The sequence below is a fragment of the Orcinus orca genome, chromosome 21 (assembly GCF_937001465.1).
Source record: "Orcinus orca chromosome 21, mOrcOrc1.1, whole genome shotgun sequence".
NCBI classification, from domain to species: domain Eukaryota; kingdom Metazoa; phylum Chordata; class Mammalia; order Artiodactyla; family Delphinidae; genus Orcinus; species Orcinus orca.
This window is the reverse complement of record NC_064579.1, coordinates 23,970,175-23,990,975: the sequence shown is the minus strand read 5'-3', so window position 1 is coordinate 23,990,975 and position 20,801 is coordinate 23,970,175. Positions and strand designations below refer to the sequence as shown.

The 20,801-nt window shown below is 44.1% G+C and overlaps 1 protein-coding gene across 1 annotated transcript in view; it reads right to left on the bottom strand.

The window, feature by feature from the left end:
- The window catches only part of DLGAP2 (DLG associated protein 2), a 724,732-nt gene that overhangs the window by 615,286 nt on the left and 88,645 nt on the right, over positions 1-20,801 (bottom strand). Inside the window, exon 2 of the mRNA XM_049704257.1 lies at positions 16,913-17,014. Within this exon, the coding sequence (XP_049560214.1) occupies positions 16,913-16,927 (15 nt within the window). The 5' untranslated portion in view covers positions 16,928-17,014. The remainder of the gene's footprint in view (positions 1-16,912; positions 17,015-20,801) is intronic.

Sequence of the window (20,801 nt, the reverse complement as noted above, 5' to 3'; positions counted from 1 at the left end):
GTGGAGGAAATGTGACAGCAAATGAGAAAGATTGTTCATGGTTTTCAGGGGTCCTGTTGGTGATAGGTTTCCCTTGTTATTTTAATCCTGCTGTAGGTATAATGTGGGATAGAGCAGATGCATAATAATAGATTGTTCTAACTCCATTACCTCTGTGCTCTTTGGAAATCAGGATTTTCAGCATGGGAGAAAGGAGATACAAATGTAACATAAAAGAGGTGTAGTAAAAATTGCATTTGAATTGCAATTACCAGTATGAATTCAAAATGTAGTCTGTCTTCAAAAATTCACATGTTTTTCCCAGCTTTTCCCCTACAAAAATCAAGAAACAATGACCAACCTGCACCTCTAGAAATAAGAATGTGGTCTTGATGCCACTTTCACTAAATACAGCAGGTTCCCTTGACACTGGCTAATCCAGGTCTTGGGACCAAGAAATGGACAATATGGACATCTCTAAAAAACTCTAGCACTGGGTCAAAAGGCCTCAGACGCCAACTTGAAGAGACCCGCCCCCGGCCAAAGACAGGAGTCACTAAAGTCTGAGCACCAACACGGGTAATAATCTCAAAGGACTAAAACAACATAAAATGTATTTAATCCATGACTTATAATAATACTTTTAAATGAAGGGTCATCTTTGGAGAGTGACAGGAACAATTCATTATTTTGCTAACTTGTAAATAAAGGGGAAGATAAAGCATTTATCTTGCCTGTTCTGTTGTAGAATGAAATAGCTGAAGGAAAGTCTCCCATTATACAAACAACTCCAAAAGGATAAAGGGCAGCACTCGGAGTCTGATGCCGCCACTTAAGGCGACGTTAGAAGACAAACAGAAGAGCCCTCTGGGTGTCATCTAAGCCAGGAGGTGGGTGACCTGCTCTCCTGGGGAAAAGCCACCACCCCCTTAGCGATGCAGCCGTGGTACAAGGCCTGACCCGCTCTCCAAAGTCCTTCCGGCGACCGAGGAAGCTGCTGCCACTCCCATGAGGGCCTCGGACTCCCTGCTTCACGACTTATTCCTACAGAAACGCAAATCCACCAGCAGGTCCTCTTAAAGGGGCCTCTACTTCCTCTGCACCTTCCTGCTGTTCTGAGCCCAGATGACAACACCGGGCACCTCTGTGACCAGGCTCTGCGGGGCGTACCAAGGGGCCCTGCATTCAGAGCCTGTTCTGACCCAATGCCGCTTTGGGGACAGGCCTGGGGCAACCCCACCGAGGACCCTCCTCCGGAGACCCAGGACTGAGCCAGGCCCCGCCCCCTGGCTCTGAATGACAATTACGGGATACTGACCATCACTTCATGACTCTTACGTTGTTTTACTCTAGTTCATTCTTTAGAATTTTGGGTCTTAGGCTGAGTAACACATTATTTCTCACATTGTCTCCATAAACTATCCCTAAAACAATGATTTGCCTTAACAGAGAAAATGTCCGGGTACCTAAGAGAATTGGATTCCTGTAGCCTAATTCCCACCAGTCACAAAAGGGCTTCCCAACAACCTCAAAGCACTACCTTCCTCCAAATCTCGCCCTCACCGTGGCCAGGACCTCAACAAGGTGGACAAACTTTAAACTCTGCCAGGGACTTTGAAAGATTTATAATGTCCGTAGCTATGGGAAGCTCTTTCCCGCGTTTGCCCTAAATCCCTTGGCAGCAGTAACAGCCTCGTGGAATTCTCGAGCTGCCAGGTACCCCCACGGTCCCCACGGGTTTCCATGGCATCACCCTCGAGAACGGGAAGTGTTCCCCGTACCATTTACAGAGGTAGGGCCACCTCTAGGGCAGGAGCCAGAAAGCTCTTTCTGTGAAAGGCCCAGCAGTAACTGTTTAAGGCTTTTCAGGCCTCATGGAGCCCACCCACCCCATGGAGCCCACGTGCGGCCATGAACATGTGGCCATGAATGCATGGCTGGCTGGACCTGGCCCGCAGGCCAGAGTCTGCAGCCCCAGATGTAAGAACACACGGAACAAACTCAAAATGGCTTCTACCTGACAAACCTCCACCTACTCACAGGCCTTTCTTCTCCAGACAGAACGCACGTCAGCTGCTCTCCACTGAACAGCCCCAGGCCCGTCCTGGCCACTCCTCCCTGGACGCACAGCAGGCCCTGGGATGGATGCGTCCCCTGCCCCCTCCCCTGGTCTCCCCTCTCTGGGGCCTCCCGCAAGGGAAGCTCATCCGTCTCCAAATATATTCTTAGTCAACAAGCATCTTCAGCTCTAAAAAGAAACGAGCCTTCAAGCCATGGAAAGAGGAGGAACCTCCAATGCATATGACTGGGCGACAGCAGCCAGTCTGAAAAGACCACAGACTGTGTGAATCCAACTCCATGACATTCTGGAAAAGGCACAGTGATGGGGACAGTAAAAAGATCAGGGGTTGTCAAAGGGAGGGCTGAGCAGACAGGGCACAGAGGATTTTAGGGCAGTGAAACTCCTCTGTTCAAGACCGTAATGGTGACTTCACGTCATCATAAATTTGTCCAAAACCAAAGAATATACAAACACCAAGAGTGAACCCCAAGGTAAACCATGGACTCTGGGTGATGGTTACGTGTCAGTGTAGGTTCATCAATTGTAACCAATGCACCGTCCAGTGGGGATGGTGACAATGGCGGGGGCAGAAGTCCATGGGAAACCTCTGTACCTTCCTCTGAATTTTGTTGTGAACCTAAAGCTGCTTTTAAAAATTGTCTTTTTCTAACAAGTCAATCTTCTAACGTATTTCCAGCTCTAGTGACATATCAACCTCACCAAACAAACATGTTAACCTGCCCAGCCCCCCGCCAAAGATCGACCAAGTCAATCCCACATTTCCATCTTCCTCTCCCAGCCTCAAAATCGGCTCGCCCACTGCACCACCCCAAGATCTTCCCAGCTCTGTCTGCAGGTCCACACATCCATACCGAGCTGCAGGCAAGACACTGTTAACATCTGCTCAGTGCAGACTTCCTACCCAAACTCTCCTTAAAATTTCTAACCACCTACACCCCAGCATATGTATTTATTTATTTAAACGGCAATTCACCATGAACGGCCGTACAAGTGGAAACATCACAGTTAAAATTCTGAGTGGCGTGAGCTCTGAGATGACATGCCTCTGGGAAGAAGAATCGTCCTTGTGGAGGAGAGGACAGGGACCCACACGTCAGCAGTTTTACAGGAAAGCAGGGCAACAAAGCCCATCACTCTGTCTGCCTCAAACCAGCTGCATCCAGGCCTTGTGCTTTGAGCTCTGGTTCCCCCAGTGAGCGCCTGCAGGACACACAGGTCTAAATTTAAGAAAGAGAAAAGGTTCTTCAGGACCACACAGCTGCTGTGTTACTGTGATGTCCTGCTGTCACAGATGGCTCTTCAAGTCCAGGCGCTTATTTGTTACGTAAGGACAGGTCCGTCACCCACCCAGAGACAGTCTTCAGAGGAAGGAAGTGTTCTCGGATCAGAACCCAAGGTCTCAAACATGACCAGAAAGACCCGTGTTCAACCCTGAGATAAACGCATAAGTGTCAGAGCCTCAGGACCAACTGACCTAACCCGAGAGTGTCCACGAATCCAAGGGCCCGGCCGACATGGGAGGAAGGTTTACATGTGAGGCTGGAAATAGCCCCAAACATAAAGAGACCTATGATGTCATTATTCTAAGTATTTCAAGAATTTGGAGACTCAGCCTAACATTGAGAAGAGAATTATATTCCAGGTTCATACCTGAAGGTCATAAAGTGTTCTGAGCACGTCTAAGATCTCAAACGCAGACACACAGACAAACACACACATACACACATGCAGAGACACACACAGAGACGCCCAGTCAGACATACACACACAGACACACACACACACACACACATACAAAGACACACACACACAAACCCAGATACACACACCCAGACACATACACATACAGACACCCCCAGACATGCAGACATAGACACCCAGACACACACACACACATAGACACACACACATACACACACGTGACACTTAACAGGACAAGGACAGTCCTACTTGAGTTAATAAAGTCTCAGTCCTGAAAGTATTTAATTTACATGAAATAAGTTTTTGAGAAATAAAACAGAGCACATTTGGGAAGAATCTACCAATAAAACCGTCAGGAGAACCGCATTCTAAACCACGCCGGTGGGAGAATCAGACAACGACAAGGATGTGACCCAAACGCTGTATTTCTAAGCAGCTCTTCTCTTTTTACACTGATTCCCTAGAGGAAGGCAGCTATTTTTAAGGCAAAAAGATCCAACCGCTTTAAAGAAACACAAATTAAAATGCAGAGAAGTGTGAACTGCAATGAAATTTACAGTTGTTTTAACTAGAAGAAATCACTCTTCCCATTCAACAAAAACGTCCTGAATAATAGTTCAAGGCCCTAAGAAAAGGCAAGGAAGCCCTCCTCAGCCCGTGTCTGCTCAGGATCTGTTGGATGCCCTACGACGATGCTGCACAGCGCCGCCGGCACTCACATGTTTCACTTCAAAGCCCACAAATGAAAGCGGTGTATCCGGGCACACCTCTAAACCCAGCCACGAGGCCTGTGAATTCCTAACGCGCCACCATCCACCAGCCCGCGTCCTGCACACGTGCAGCCTGAGGCCGACCTCCAGGCAGGGGCTCGTCTCTGTGGGGCAGGCTCACAGGATGATGAAACGTAATTACATCCCAGACAGTTCTTAGCATATTCACCAAGTAATTCAACCTGGGTTTCCCTGTTCTCTGTTACAAATCCTGTGCTTGGTTAGTTCATGTTTATTTAGGGCAACATCTTAACTACGTTTATATGCGTCACCTAAGAGGAAAAGTCCACTGCACTGGTGGTGAAATCACAAATCCAGGTCCGGCTGAGGGACCATCAGCCCCAGTAAATAATTTTTTCCAGTACTTTAAAAATGGTAAAGGAGCTCATCTTACCTGTTATGCTCTGAAATATAGATAAAAGATGAAAAACTTCCTTTGCAACTCTTTTTCCAGGAAACGTAGAAATTTTGTTCAAATTCATGGTAAAGATAAAATCTCTAAAGAGGAACGCTAAATACAAATTTATAAGATATTAGAAATAAATGTGGCAGCAGAACGATGGCGCCAAAGATGTCCACGTCCTACTCCCCAGGACTTGTGAGCACTCCCCGGCATGGAAAAGGCACTTTGCAGATGGGATTAGGTCCAGGATCCTGGGATGAGAAGATAATCCCACATAATCAAATATGTCCGTAAAAAGCAGAGAACAGAGAGGGACCCTCAGAGAGACTTCCCTATGTTGCTGGATTTGAGGGCAGGGTGGAGGCAAGAACCGGGACCCGCACGGCACTTCTGGAAGCTGGAAAAGCTTCAGAGGACCCACCCTGCGGACGCCTTGATTTCCGCCCAGTGAGACGGTGCCGGACTCCCAACCTGCAGAGCTCTATGACGATCAATATATATTGTTTAAGCCAACAAGTTTGAGGTGATCTGTTACAAAGAAAAATCTGAATTCTCTCAGGATAAGGGCACTACGCTGACCCCAAAATTCCACGGATAACTGAGCAGTCACTGCTACCTGACATGTCTCTCACATATCTGCACAAATTACACGAGTACCATCAGAAAGAATAAAACGCCCTAGGAACATAGTAGGAAGAACTAGCTAACAGGCTGTCTGATCCCCAGTCCTACTCCTGGAATGACACGTGCCCTCAGAATGCTTACTGGGTTTGTGGCTGTGTCTTCATAACCCTCAAAGCCAGATTAACCGCTAACGTGTGGCGTCAGAGGGAACAGGTGTCCTGAAGATGGCATTTCATCACAAGGAACGGACTCAGGCCTGGGGGCCCCACCCCGCGGCACCCAGCCTGGGCTATTTTCTTCGTCCTAACGGACCCTACAGTGTTTTTCCCACAGCATTTTGTTTAGGGATCATCAGTTCTTACACACACACACAGAGCTGTTATTACCCCAACAGGCATTTCAAAAAGAAAAGAAAAAAAAGGCTTCAACGTAAACTTTTATGAAAAGAAATTGGTGGAAAAGAAGAGTGACCCCAATTAGCATTTTCCCAAAATACAGAGATAATCCGATATTGGAAAAGGTAACAGCACCGTTTCTCAGTAAATGATAGCACAACAGCTCATTGCCCTCTTAGTGGCAGAAATAAGTACAGCCTTTACTTTATACATAAACTACAATAAATCCAGAATTAGAGATTTGAAGGGAAAAAAATGAAATAAAAATATTAAAGTAAAATAGAGCTGAATGTTTATGCAAAATCTGGCAAAGGAAGGCTTTTTAAGCATGACACCAAAGTCAGAAATCATAAAGGAATACATTCCTCGATGACTGTACGAAAGTTTACTTCTTGCATAAAAAATTGTAAAGTTGACCATCAACAGACAATTGGTACATATATACGACAGAATACCACACAGCCATAAAAAAGAATGAAATAGTGCCATTTGCAGCAACATGGATGGACTGGACCTAGAGATTGTCATACTAAGTGAAGTAAGTCAGACAGAGAAAGACAAATACCACAGGATTATCACTTATATGTAGAATCTAAAAAGTAATACAAATAAATCTATATACAGAACAGAAACAGACTCACAGACACAGAAAACAAACTTGTGGTTACCAAAGGGGAAAAAGGAGGGGAGAGGGATAAATTAGGAATTTGGGATTAACACATGCATGCTACTATATATAAAATAGATAAACTACAAGGATTTACTGTATAGCACAGGGAACTATATTCAATATTTTGTAACTGCCTATAATGGAAAATAATCTGAAAAATATATATATACATATATATATAAAAAACTGAATCACTTTACTGTACACCTGAAATTAACACAATATTGTAACTCAACTATACATCAATTAAAAATTATAAAATTGAAACTTAAATGGCAATCTGAGAAGAAAAAATATTTGGATCATAAATATATGAAAAGAGTTAAAAGACCCAACCACGCAATTCACACACACAAAAGAGGAAAAAGCATATTCAACAGAACCACTAACCTAAGTAATAAATTAAATCGCCCATTACGTGTCACCTGTCAAACCAGTAATTATAAAGAGAATTTTAAAAGCAAATACTGTTAAGTGTGTAATCTTGGTGGGAAGGCAAACAGGTGCATTTTTCTGTATTGAAATACACACTGAAAATTTTTTAAATCTTCATACCTTTTGAAACGTTTTAACGCCAAAAATGTATTCTAAGGAAATAATAAAGTAACTAAATAGAGGTAATTCGTCCAAGCTGTATTCATATTACGAGAGAATTGGACATCGTTGTCAACCTGAGAGGCTGGCTACATCAACTGAGGTGTACCAACCTAACCGTATTCATCTGTGGATAAAAACATTTTAACAGCTACGAAGTACACCACTATATGAGCAGACCTCAGTGGGCATAACCAGCCCACCCAGTTGACAATGATGTATACAACGGAATATTACTCAGCCACGAAAAAGAAGGAGATCCTGCCATCTACAACAGTGTGGATGGACCTGAAGGTATTATGCTAAGTGAAATAAGCCAGAGAAAGACAAATACCATATGATCTCACTTACATGTGGAATGTAAAAAACAAAACAATGAGCAAACATAAAACAGAAACAGTCATAGATACAGAGAACAAACTGGTGGTTGCCAGAGGGGAGAAGGATGGGAGGATGGACAACATAGGTGAAGGGGATTAAAAGACACAAACTTCCAGTTATAAAATAAATAAGTCACAGGGATGTGAGGTACAGCATAGGGAATATCGTCAATTATATTGTAACAACTTTGTGTGGTGACAGATGGTCATTGGTCTTATCATGATGATAATTTCATGATGTGTAACAATATTAAATCACTATGTTGTACACCTGAAACTAATATAATATTGTATGTTAATTATAACTCAATAAAAATAAATATTTTAAAATATTTTTATGAACAAGAAGAGTTGCCATAATATACTGTATTAATTTGTTAAAACATCTGTTATTGAAACAATTGGTATAATCATTTTATTAATATATCTTGTGGAGATATATATATATATAGAGAGAGAGAGACATAAAAATACATGGAAAGTAAACCAGGACAACAATGACCATCTCTGACCCAGCAATCCCACTCCTGGGCATAAACCCAGAGAAAACCATAATTCGAAAAGACACATGCACCCCAATGTTCACTGTAGCACTATTTACAGTAGCCAGGACATGGAAGCAACCTAAATGTCCATCAACAGAGGAATAGATAAAGAAGATGTGGTATATATATATATATATATATATATATATATATATATACACAATGGAATATTACTCAGCCATAAAAAAGAACAAACTAATGCCATTTGCAGCAACATGGATGGACCTAGAGATTGTTATACTGAGTGAAGTGAATCAGACAGAGAAAGATAAATATCATATGATATCACTTACATGTGGAATCTAAAAAAAAGGGTACAAATTAATTTATTTACAAGACAGAAACAGAGTTACAGATGCATAAAACAAACCTATGGTTACCAGGGGGTAAGGGGCGGGGAGGGATAAATTGGGAGGTTGGGATTGAGATAACACACACTACGATATATAAAAAATAGGTAACTAATAAGGACCTACTGTGTAGCACAGGGACCTCTACTCAGTACTCTGTAATAGCCTATATGGGAAAAGAATCTAAAAAAGAGTGGATATATGTGTATGTATAACTGATTCACTTTGCTGTACACCCGAAACTAACACAACATTGTAAATCAACTATACTCCAATAAAAATTTAAAAAAAAACAATGACCATCTCTGAATATTGTTTTGTTTATGCTAATCTCTTCAAGGTAAGATATAGTGCTTATATGATTTTTAAAAGAAGAGACAACTAACTTAACACAATTTACAATTACAGTGTTCACAATTTCTACAAGTAAGTCTCTGAACTAGCCAGAGAGAAGGTACTTTCACAAAGAATTTGTGTAATTTATTTTTAATATAAATTTACTTGCTGCTAAAACAGTTAAAATTATTTAGTTATAAAGGCAATGGATATTAGCCATCCTATGCCCAGGAGTCCTTGTAGGTAAGTGTGATCTTCCTGCAGATGTGAGGAGATCCAGGGCTCATGAGCATGGCCCCTCACTCACTCACAGGTGGTGGTGAAAGGAGACTGCAACGAGCCTGGCCACAGTCAAGGAAGGTTACTGACGCATCTGAGTGAGAGCCTGGGTCCCTACCGCCAAGCAAATGCTGGTTAACCTTACACATTCTGCCTCTATTTCATTCTGTAACATTAGAAACTGAATTCTCCACCAACACAACGGGTGACACCAGAGCCCTCCTGGCCTTCCTGCTGATAAAGGAGAAACGGAAGAACCCACTACTAGGTTTAGCCCCGTAAATAACCAACCCAAAGTGGACTCATGCATTTAATAAGGGAAAAAATTAGGTTTGTCAAAGTAAACACATTGTAAGAAATCAGGGGGCGTTCTAAAACCCTAACTAAAAACCAATGACTCTTTGCCCCCTGAAAATGAATAACATTTTAATAGACGGCTGCCTCTGGAAGCATAAGTCGATCATATATAGACGTTTAGGATCATAAATGGGTCCTATTTTGTTTCTCTTTCTCCATAACATTTGTCTCCGAGAAACACAGATCTATTTGTAGTTACCCCGAGGAAAGTGAATTTTCTTCTGCAAAATAAATTAAGTTTCTGAATTCATAATTATTGTGGCTTGACCTGGAACCAGGGCTAAGAACGCTTTCTATAATTTCTCTCACTTTAAATGAAACAAAATATCAAAGTGCAGCCTGATTGTTTCCTTGTCAGAACACAACAGAAATATAAATACTGTGCTAAACTCGGTGTGAGGGATGCAGTCACAGGAATTACCATGCATGTCATTACTTACGCTGAACCACTGTATCCATGAAACGATAGCCATTTGAATAATTCCAGTAGATTGTTTCAAAAACAGTTTACTGTCATCCCAAAAAGTGCAAATGTGCGTTTTAAATTTTTTTTTTTTTTTTTGCTTTAGAATCTCACTTATTCTTTTTTTTTTTTTTTTAACATCTTTATTGGGGTATAATTGCTTTACAATGGTGTGTTAGTTTCTGCTTTATAACACAGTGAATCAGTCATACATAAACATATGTTCCCATATGTCTTCCCTGTTGCGTCTCCCTCCCTCCCACCCTCCCTATCCCACCCCTCCAGGCTGTCACAAAGCACCGAGCCAATATCCCTGTGCCATGCGGCTGCTTCCCACTAGCTATCTACCTTACTGCGTTTGTTAGTGTGTATATGCCCATGACTCTCTCTCGCCCTGTCACAGCTCACCCTTCCCCCTCCCCATAACCTCAAGTCCGTTCTCTAAGAGGTCTGCGTCTTTATTCCTGCTTTACCCCTAGGTTCTTCATGACATTTTTTTCTTAAATTCCATATATATGTGTTAGCATACGGTATTTGTCTTTTTCTTTCTGACTTACTTCACTCTGTATGACAGACTCTAGGTCTATCCACCTCATTACAAATAGCTCAATTTCGTTTCTTTTTATGGCTGAGTAATATTCCATTGTATATATGTGCCACATCTTCTTTATCCATTCATCTGATGACGGGCACTTAGGTTGTTTCCATCTCCGGGCTATTGTAAATAGAGCTGCAATGAACATTTTGGTACATGACTCTTTTTGAATTTTGGTTTTCTCAGGGTATATGCCCAGTAGTGGGATTGCTGGGTCATATGGTAGTTCTATTTGTAGTTTTTTAAGGAACCTCCATACTGTTCTCCATAGTGGCTGAACCAATTCACATTCCCACCAGCAGTGCAAGAGTGTTCCCTTTTCTCCACATCCTCTCCAGCATTTATTGTTTCTAGATTTTTTGATGATGGCCATTCTGACTGGTGTGAGATGATATCTCATTGTAGTTTTGATTTGCATTTCTCTAATGATTAATGATGTTGAGCATTCTTTCATGTGTTTGTTGGCAGTCTGTATATCTTCTTTGGAGAAATGTCTATTTAGGTCTTCTGCCCATTTTTGGATTGGGTTGTTTGTTTTCTTGTTATTGAGCTGCATGAGCTGCTTGTAAATTTTGGAGATTAATCCTTTGTCGGTTGCTTCATTTGCAAATATTTTCTCCCATTCTGAGGGTTGTCTTTTGGTCTTGTTTATGGTTTCCTTTGCTGTGCAAAAGCTTTGAAGTTTCATTAGGTCCCATTTGTTTATTTTTGTTTTTATTTCCATTACTCTAGGAGGTGGGTCAGAAAGGATCTTGCTTTGATTTATGTCATAGAGTGTTCTGCCTATGTTTTCCTCTAAGAGTTTGATAGTTTCTGGCCTTACATTTAGGTCTTCAATCCATTTTGAGCTTATTTTTGTGTATGGTGTTAGGGAGTGATCTACTCTCATACTTTTACATGTACCTGTCCAGTTTTCCCAGCACCACTTATTGAAGAGGCTGTCCTTTCTCCATTGTACATTACTGCCACCTTTATCAAAGATAAGGTGTCCATATGTGCATGGGTTTATCTCTGGGCTTTCTATCCTGTTCCATTGATCTATCTGTCTGTTTTTGTGCCAGTACCATACCGTCTTGATGACTGTAGCTTTGTAGTATAGTCTGAAGTCAGGGAGCCTGATTCCTCCAGTTCCTTCTTTCGTTCTCAAGATTGCTTTGGCTATTCGGGGTCTTTTGTGTTTCCATACAAAAGAACTGAGGACAGTCTCAGAGACCTCTGGGACAACATTAAACGCACCAACATTCGAATTATAGGGGTTCCAGAAGAAGAAGAGAAAAAGAAAGGGACTGAGAAAATATTTGAAGAGATTATAGTTGAAAACTTCCCTAATATGGGAAAGGAAATAGTTAATCAAGTCCAGGAAGCACAGAGAGTCCCATACAAGATAAATACAAGGAGAAATACGCCAAGACACATATTAATCAAACTGTCAAAAATTAAATACAAAGAAAGCATATTAAAAGCAGCAAGGGAAAAACAACAAATAACACATAAGGGAATCCCCATAAGGTTAACAGCTGATCTCTCAGCAGAAACCCTACAAGCCAGAAGGGAGTGGCAGGACATACTGAAAGTGATGAAGGAGAAAAACATGCAGCCAAGACTTCTCTACCCAGCAAGGATCTCATTCAGATTTGATGGAGGAATTAAAACCTTTACAGACAAGCAAAAGCTGAGAGAGTTCAGCACCACCAAACCAGCTTTACAACAAATGCTAAAGGATCTTCTCTAGGCAAGAAACACAAGAGAAGGAAAAGACCTATAATAACAAACCCAAAACAATTTAGAAAATGGGAATAGGAACATACATATCGATAATTACCTTAAATGTAAATGGACTAAATGCTCCCACCAAAAGACACAGATTAGCTGAATGGATAAAAAAACAAGACCCTTATATATGCTGTCTACAAGAGACCCACTTCAGACCTAGAGACACTTACAGACTGAAAGTAAGGGGATGGAAAAAGATATTCCATGCAAATGGAAGCCAAAAGAAAGCTGGCGTTTTAAATTTGCATGCAAACCCGCTCCATTCAATGTTCCTAAGAGCCCCCATGCAAAATTCTAACATTGAAGAGAAATGGTTCTATATCAAGATGATATGATCCCCGTATCTTTCTTATTCAGATTCTTGAAGATACCTAAGTACCATAGGTTAGACCATAAAAGTTAAGCAGGGTTTCTCAGCCTTGCCTCGTGACATTTGCACCAGATCATTCTCTGTTGCGGGGCATTGCAGGACGGTTCACATCATCGTGGCCTCAACCCCCTAGATGTCAGTAGCGCCCTCCCCCCAGCTGTGAAAACCAAAAATCTCTCTGGACATTGCCAATATCCCATGGGGGCAAAAGTGCCCCGTTTGAAAACCACAGATATAAAGGGAGACAGAGGACCCCCAAGGCCTGGAAGGGGAAATTATCACCAACTTGACGCCAATAAGCCTGAAAACCTCAGGTGCTTCTCAGCGGGGCTGGGGGCTGACCTCAGCCCCTGGGGGCATCTGGCAATGTCCGGAGCCGTGTTTGGTGCTCACAGTCAGGGGGAGGGTCCTGGCATCAGTGGGTGGGAATGTGGAACGCTGCCCTCGTCCTTCCACACCCAGGACAGCCCACCACAGAGAATTCTCCGCTCCAAAATGTCAATAATAGTAATGAGTGTCTTTTAAACATTATCCCTACATTTCCATGAATTTCCACAGTTAAAGTTCTACCCAAAGGCAGAATCTGACAAAACTGCCCTTTTCAGCAACTTTGCCTGTAAACTGAAGGCAAGGCAGCTGCCGTGCCGGGGCGCTGGGGGGCTGGGTGTGGGGAGGTGCAGAGGGGGCGTCACAGGCCACTCTGGGGTTATCCGGGGCAGCAGGTGCCATGGAGGCTCCTCACGGGCCAGCTTTGCTGGCAGCTTCCGGAAATTGTCCCGAGAAGCCCGTTCCTCCAAGATTCAGTGTCTGCCGTGGACCAGGAGCCACACGTGGTCCCCTCCTCCCGTGGCCACAACACAGGCTCCTGGAAGCGTGGAGGCTGTCAGGGAGGCCCTGATTCCCGTCCCCAGGACTCTCTGGTCTGCCCTGTTAGGCGTCTTGGTCCCCAGGGAAGGACAGTCCAGCAGGGAGTGAGTTATCCATGGAAACACAGGGATGCCCTGTGGAGTGAGTTATCCATGGAAACACAGAGATACCCTGTGGACTGGATCTGGCGGGGGAGTTGGGAGCCGCTCAGGCTGCTGGACCGACAGGTGGCAAGGGCATCAGTGGACCCACAGTATTAGGACGCAGCGGAGCTTCTGCTCCGAGCAAGGGCAGAGGGTCAGACCAGGGGTTCCTCTGAATCCCTCACTGGCACCACCACATCCCCTGCAAAAGCTCACGGGAGCCTGCAGAGACTCCCGCGGGTAGGACCACCAGGAACTCAGGCATCTGAGGCATGAAGCACACTCACTCACCCTCACCCGCAAAGTCAAGGACTCAGACTAGCAGAGCCACTGGCCGGGGCCAAGGGGACGTGGAGTGGGCAGGGGAGACGGGAGTTACCCTCACCCCCGTAGTTCTTCTTCGCTGTGTCACGTATACATCTATAATGAAACTAAAGCAACCTGAACAACCTGTAACCTAGTTTCCGAAAGGCTGTGTTGGCTGTAGTTAGTACACAGGGCCCAGAAACCAAGAAGGGGTCAGGTTGAACTCAGTGAACTTTGTTCCCAGACCCTGACTAGGAGTTAGACTGTGCGATGAGTGGGGTAAAAGTAAGCGTGTTTGCATTTTATACGGGACGGAGGCATTTACAACAGAGAGTGCTATTGGACAGCGTGGGGATGAAGAATGGGATCCACGGAGCAGACTCCAGCGGTGGCTCCCACGGGGCCGCCCAGCATTTCCAAATAGGCTCCCTGCACCTCTGTCACTTTCCCTCGCTGGGATCGACCCCTTCCCAAACGGCAACATGAGCACAAACATCAACAACAACAACAAAGGCGTTTTCCAGCCTTCCTGGCGGCCAGACGCAGGCAAGGCCCCCGGGTCTGGCCCCCGACCTTCCCTGCGTGGGAGCAGGTATCCCTGGAACAAGGCCTGTGCCCGGGTACCAGGGCATCTCCTCATCATGCGGGGCCCTGCAGCGGAGCTGACAGCCTCGTACAGAACATCTCTATCCAGCCCCACCAAAAGGTCTGTGATGTGCCTAACATCTCTTCTTTGCAATTAAGAACCCTACCTAATTCCTGGAAAAAATATGCAGCTGTCTCTCGCTAGCTGCAGGGAGTTTGATTAAAGAGCTGATAAGAGCACTGAAGAGACATCATGCCTTGTCTTTGCTGAACCAGAGGGGGAAGCAGTTTTTTGAAAAGAGAGAAGAAAAGGCTTGGTCTCCACCCCAATGTTCATTGCAGCACTATTTACAATAGCCAGGTCTTGGAAGCAACCCAAATGTCCATCAATAAATGGATAAAGAAGATGTGGTACATATATGCAATGGTATATTACTCAGTCATAAAAAGGAACAAAATTGGGTCACTTGTAGAGATGTGGATGGACCTAGAGACTGTCATACAGAGTGAAGTAGGTCAGAAAGAGAAAAACAAATATCATGTATTAATGCATATATGTGGAATCTAGAAAAATGGTAAGAGTTGAACTGGTTTGCAAGGCAGAAGTGGAGACACAGATGTAGAGAACAAACGTATGGACACCAAGGGGGGAAAGCGGGGTGGTGGTAGTGGGATGAATTGGGAGATTGGGATTGACATATACACACTAATACATATAAAATAGATAACTAATAAGAACCTGCTATGGGCTTCCCTGGTGGCGCTGTGGTTGAGAGTCCGCCTGCCGATGCAGGGGACACGGGTTCATGCCCCGGTCCGGGAAGATCCCACATGCCGTGGAGCGGCTGGGCCCATGAGCCATGGCCGCTGAGCCTGCGCATCTGGAGCCTGTGCTCCACAACGGGAGAGGCCACAACAGTGAGAGGCCCGCGTACCGCAAAAAAAAAATAAAATAAATAAAAAAAATAAAAAAGAACCTGCTGTATAAGAACAGAGAACTCCACTTTGCTGTACAGTATAAACTAACACAACATTGTAAAACAACTCCACCACAATAATAAAATAAATAAATAAATAAAAAGGAAAGAAAAGGCTTGGTCTCCTCAAGGCTCTTCCACAAAACTCCCACCAAAAAATGACTGTGTTCCGGGCTATGGAGACTGACACCCCATGTCAACATCTTTTTCTGAGAGCATCAAGAAGGTAAAAGAAGGTCTTAGGACACGGAGGTGCAGACATGTGAGGTGGCGCCAGGTGAGATGCACGAGGGGTAGAAGAGGAGGGAGGAAGGTCATCAGGGAGCCAGTGACAAGGGTCCACCTGAAATTTCAACATCGTTCATGCCTTAAATCTCTCCTGGAGTAAGAAATAAGATAGACTACAAATTGCCGCCTCTTCCTTTGAAAAACCAATGAAAGCCTCTATCTATAAAGGCTTCACTGATTATTTTATTCATTGGCATCAGGGGAAGTAAAAGGTCACACCTCTGCTCTCAAATACACTCCAAATGTGAGTGCAGATGGCTGAGTGGGCTGCGGCCCTCTGGGGGTTTCCTGAGAACACGCTGCCGCCCCAGGTGTTTTAGGAACGAACAGCAGTCAGATTGCCCCTGAAGGGACATCTGTGCCCCGTCTCATTCGCCATCAGTGAGTCTCAGACACACACGCAGAGCCACCGCCACAAACTCGTGGAAGCCCTTTATAAGCCTGGTAAGGTCATTCGACGTACCTGGAGAAGCCCCATTCTGGGTGTGAGGTTTCACCGCGGTCACGCCCACGTGTGCCCGCAGAGCCCCTCCTCCCAGCACACATGTGACAGCACATGTGACATGTGACGCCAGCAGGATCAGAACCCAGACCTCATCTCACGCTCGCTCCCTGGATCTCCAGTGGCCCCTCCCCTCCTTCCCAACCACTACACACAAGCACCGCATTTCTGAGCCGCTTACAGACACGCCTCCATCTGAGCAGTAAAGTCCTCTGCTAGAAACTGCGAGACTGCCCCCTGGGTATTTACCCACCTCCACCACCTCCATCACCTGCATCACCTCCATCATTGCATCACCTTCATCACCTGCATCACCTCCATTACCTGCATCACCTCCATCACTGCATCACCTTCATCACCTGCATCACCGCCCATCACCTGCATCACCTCCATTACCTGCATCACCTCCATTACCTGCATCACCTCTATCACCTCCATTACCTGCATCACCTCCATCACTACATCACCTCCCATCACTGCATCACCTCCCATCACCTGCATCACCTCCATCAACACTACTACCAGCACCTCCCGCCGTGTGGACATGGCCCAGAGGATGAAAGGGGTCACACGGTACCTGAGCAGTCCCCATGGTGGCGGAGCCGGTGCGGGCCGGGTGTTCACGGGCAGCTGCTGGGAAACCGGGCTGCTACGGCCGGGCCTCAGATGGTGGGAAGGCCTATGATGAGGAATGGATAGAAATGGGGAAAACATGATAAAAAAGGGTAAACAACCTCCCCCATGGAAAAAGAAACATATGGAATGTACATTAAAAAAATGACACTGAGCAATAATTAAATCAATCTAGAACAGCAATATGGCAAGAATGAAATAGGCAGAGACGCTGTACATAAAAAATAACACCAGGTATTTTTAAATAAGACCGTGGAACCGAGAACCCTGTAGGCACCTACATCACGTGGGCATTATGCAAGTATTTCGATTTTCAAGCTGGATTTGAGGTTATGATAGACAGATTTCCCAACTTCAAAATATTCACCCAAAGAGAAATAATAAAACCATACTTTAAATTAGGGGTGATGATTCCGCATATAACTTGAGGATGGAAGCGATATTTGTGAACTTAGACTGGTTCTGCAAAGAGCCAGGCAGGTTCCAAGAAACAAAAGAACAGTCCCAGGGAATATTAATAATCGATCATTTTCTTTCCACGAAAAAAAAGTGCTATCCCCAGATAAACCCAAACACAGCATTTTTTTAAAAGAGGTGCTAGTTCATATACCTTGATAAATTATAAAGCCTCTGCCCTTTTTTCATCGCATACTGATACACGAAATCACTGTTTCCCCCAAAATGAACCAGATGAAAGAGGAACATGCATTTTTTTGAGAAGACTTGTTTATAACATCACACTGGAAAGTGTGCTGTGCTTTATTCATACTGAGCTTGTAGGAACACAAACGCTCACCCACAAAACACTTCACATGGCCCTGAAACACCGTGGTCACATCAGATTAATTTCCACGAATCCGGAAGAGCTGCATGCTGTACCCCATCTTCTGAAAATCCTGTTTTGTCAGCAAAAGCTCTGACCAACCACCAGTCTGATCACATGCTACTAAACGTCATGTACTTACTTTCAAAGGTACGATCCTAAAAAGTTGAGAAAATGAGCCATTTCTTACTGTAGCAAGCACCCGCCACAAGCACTGATTACAATACACAAACTGGATATCCACCCTTGGTCTCCGGTAACCAGTTAACACACATGTGTTGTGACTATCAATCTAAACTGTATATTAGTTCCAAGTTATTGAAGGTTAAAATGCCCGACCCTCCCAGAATTGACATCCGGCTCATCTGCTGGACTAATTCACTTACTGTATCACCAAGATCTCTCCATGTCAGCACACAGTTAGGCACGCCTCCTTTTAATGAACTTTACTGCATTTCGCAGATACTGTGATTTTTACAAACTGAAGGTCTGTAACAACCCTGCATAAAGCAAGTCTGTTGTGTCATTTTTCCAACAGCCTTTACTTGCTTCATGTGTCTAAGTCACATTTTGGTAACTCTCACTATTTCAAACTTTTTCATTAGTATTGTATTTGTTACGGTGATCTGTGATCGGTGATCTTTGATGTTACTATTGTAACTGTTTTGGGCATCACGAACCTCGCCCGTGTAAGACGGGAACTGAATCGTTAAACGTTGTGTGTGTTCTGATTGCTCCACCAGCCATTCCCCATCTCTCCCTCTCCTCAGCCTCCCTGAGATACAACAGTATCGAAACTAAGCCAGATAATAACCCTACAAGGGCTTCTAAGTGTTCAAGTGAAAGGAAGAGGTGCACGTCTCTCACTTGAAGTCAAAACCTAGAAATGATTAAGCGTAGTGAGGAAGGCATATCAAAAGCTGAGACAGGCTGAAAGCTGGGCCTCTTGCACCCGTCAGCCAAGTTGTGAGTGCAAAGGAAAAGTTCTTGAAGGAAATTGAAAGTGCTCCTCCAGTGAACACACAAATGATAAGAAAGCAAAACAGGGCTTCCCTGGTGGCGCAGTGGTTGAGGGTCCGCCTGCCGATGCAGGGGACGCGGGTTCGTGCCCCGGTCCGGGAAGATCTCACATGCCGCAGAGCGGCTGGGCCCGTGAGCCATGGCCGCTGAGCCTGCGCATCCGGAGCCTGCGCTCCGCAACGGGAGAGGCCACAACAATGAGAAGCCCACATACCGCAAAAAAAAAAAAAAAGAAAGCAAAACAGCCTTATTGCTGATTTGGAGAACGTTTCAGTGTCTGGTTAGAAGATCAAATCAGCCACACATTCCCCTAAGCCAAAGCCTCATCCAGATCAAGGCCCCAACTCTCTTCAATTCTGTGAAGGCTGAGAGAGATGAGGAAGCCGCAGAAGAAAAGTCTGAAGCTAGCAGAGGTTGGTTCATGAGGTTTAAGGAAAGAAGCCGTCTGTATGACATAACAGTATAAGGTGAAGCAGTAGGTGCCGATGTAGAAGCTGCAGCAAGTCATCCAGAAGACCTAGCTAAGATAATTAGTGATTTTCAGTGTGGATGAAACAGGCTTCTCTTGGAAGAATATACCATCTAGGACTTTCATAGCGAGAGAGGAGAAGTCAATGCCCGGCTTCAAAGCCTCAAAGGACAGACTGACCCTCTTGTTAGGGGCAAATGCAGCTGGTGACCTTAAGTGAAAGCCAACGATCATTTACCATTTCGAGACTCCTAGGGCTCTTAAAAATTATGCTAAATCTACTCTGCCTGTGCTGTATAAGTGGAACAACAAAGCCTGGATGACAGCACATCTGTTTATAACATGGTTTACTGAATATTTTCAGCCCACTATTGAGACCTACTGCTCAGAAAAAGATGCTTTCAAAATATTACTGCTTATTGACAAGGCACCTGGTCACCCAAGAGCTCTGATGGAGATGTGCAATGAGATTAATGCTTTCAGGCCTGCTAATGCAATCTCCATTCTGCAGCCCACAGATCAAGGAGTAATTCCTACTTTCAAGTCTTATTATTTAAGAAATATATTTCATAAGGCTGTAGCTACCAATAGCTACCATAGACAGTTATTCCTCTGATGGGTCTGGGCAATCGAATAAAGTCAATTGAAAACCTTCTGGAAAGGAGTCTCAATTCTGGGTGCCATTAAGAACATCCGTGGTTCATGGGAAGAGGTCAACATATCAACATTGACAGGAGTTTGGAAGAAGTTGGTTCCATCCCTCAGGGATGACTTTCAGGGGTTCAAGGCTTCAGGGGAGGAAGGAACTGCAGATGTGGTGGAAACACAAGAGAACTAGAATCAGAAGCGGAGCTTGAAGATGTGACTGAATTGCTGCAATCTTGTGATGAAACTTGAAAAATGAGGAGTTGCTTCTTATGGATGAGCAAAGAAAGTAGCTTCTTGAGAGGAAATCTACTCCTGGTGAAGATGCTGTGAAGGTTGTTGAAATGACAACAGAGGATTTAGAATATTACAGAAACGATAAAGCAGCAGCAGGGTTTGAGAATATTGACTCTACATTTTTTTAATGTTGCTTTTTAAAAAATTCTTCTTCATATTCTTTTCCATTACTGTTTCTTACAGGATATTGAATGTAGTTCCCTGTGCTATACACTAGGACCTTGTTTATTGGCTGCAATTTTGAAAGAAGTTCTGTGGGTAAAATGCTATTAAACAGCATCACCTGCTACAGAGAAATCCTTCCTGAAAGGGTCAATCAGTGCAGCCAACTTCAGTGTTGTCTTAAGAAACTGCCACCCCAGCCTTCAGCAACCACCACCCGGATCCGTCAGCAGCCTCAACGTCAAGCCACGACCCTCCTCCAGCGAAAGATTACAATTCACTAAAGGCTCACATGATGGTTAGCATTTCTTAGTAATAAAGTACTTTTTAATTAAGGTAAGTACATTGGTTTTTTTAGGCACAATGCTATTGCCCACTTAATAGACTACAGTATAGTGTGAGCATAACTTTTATATG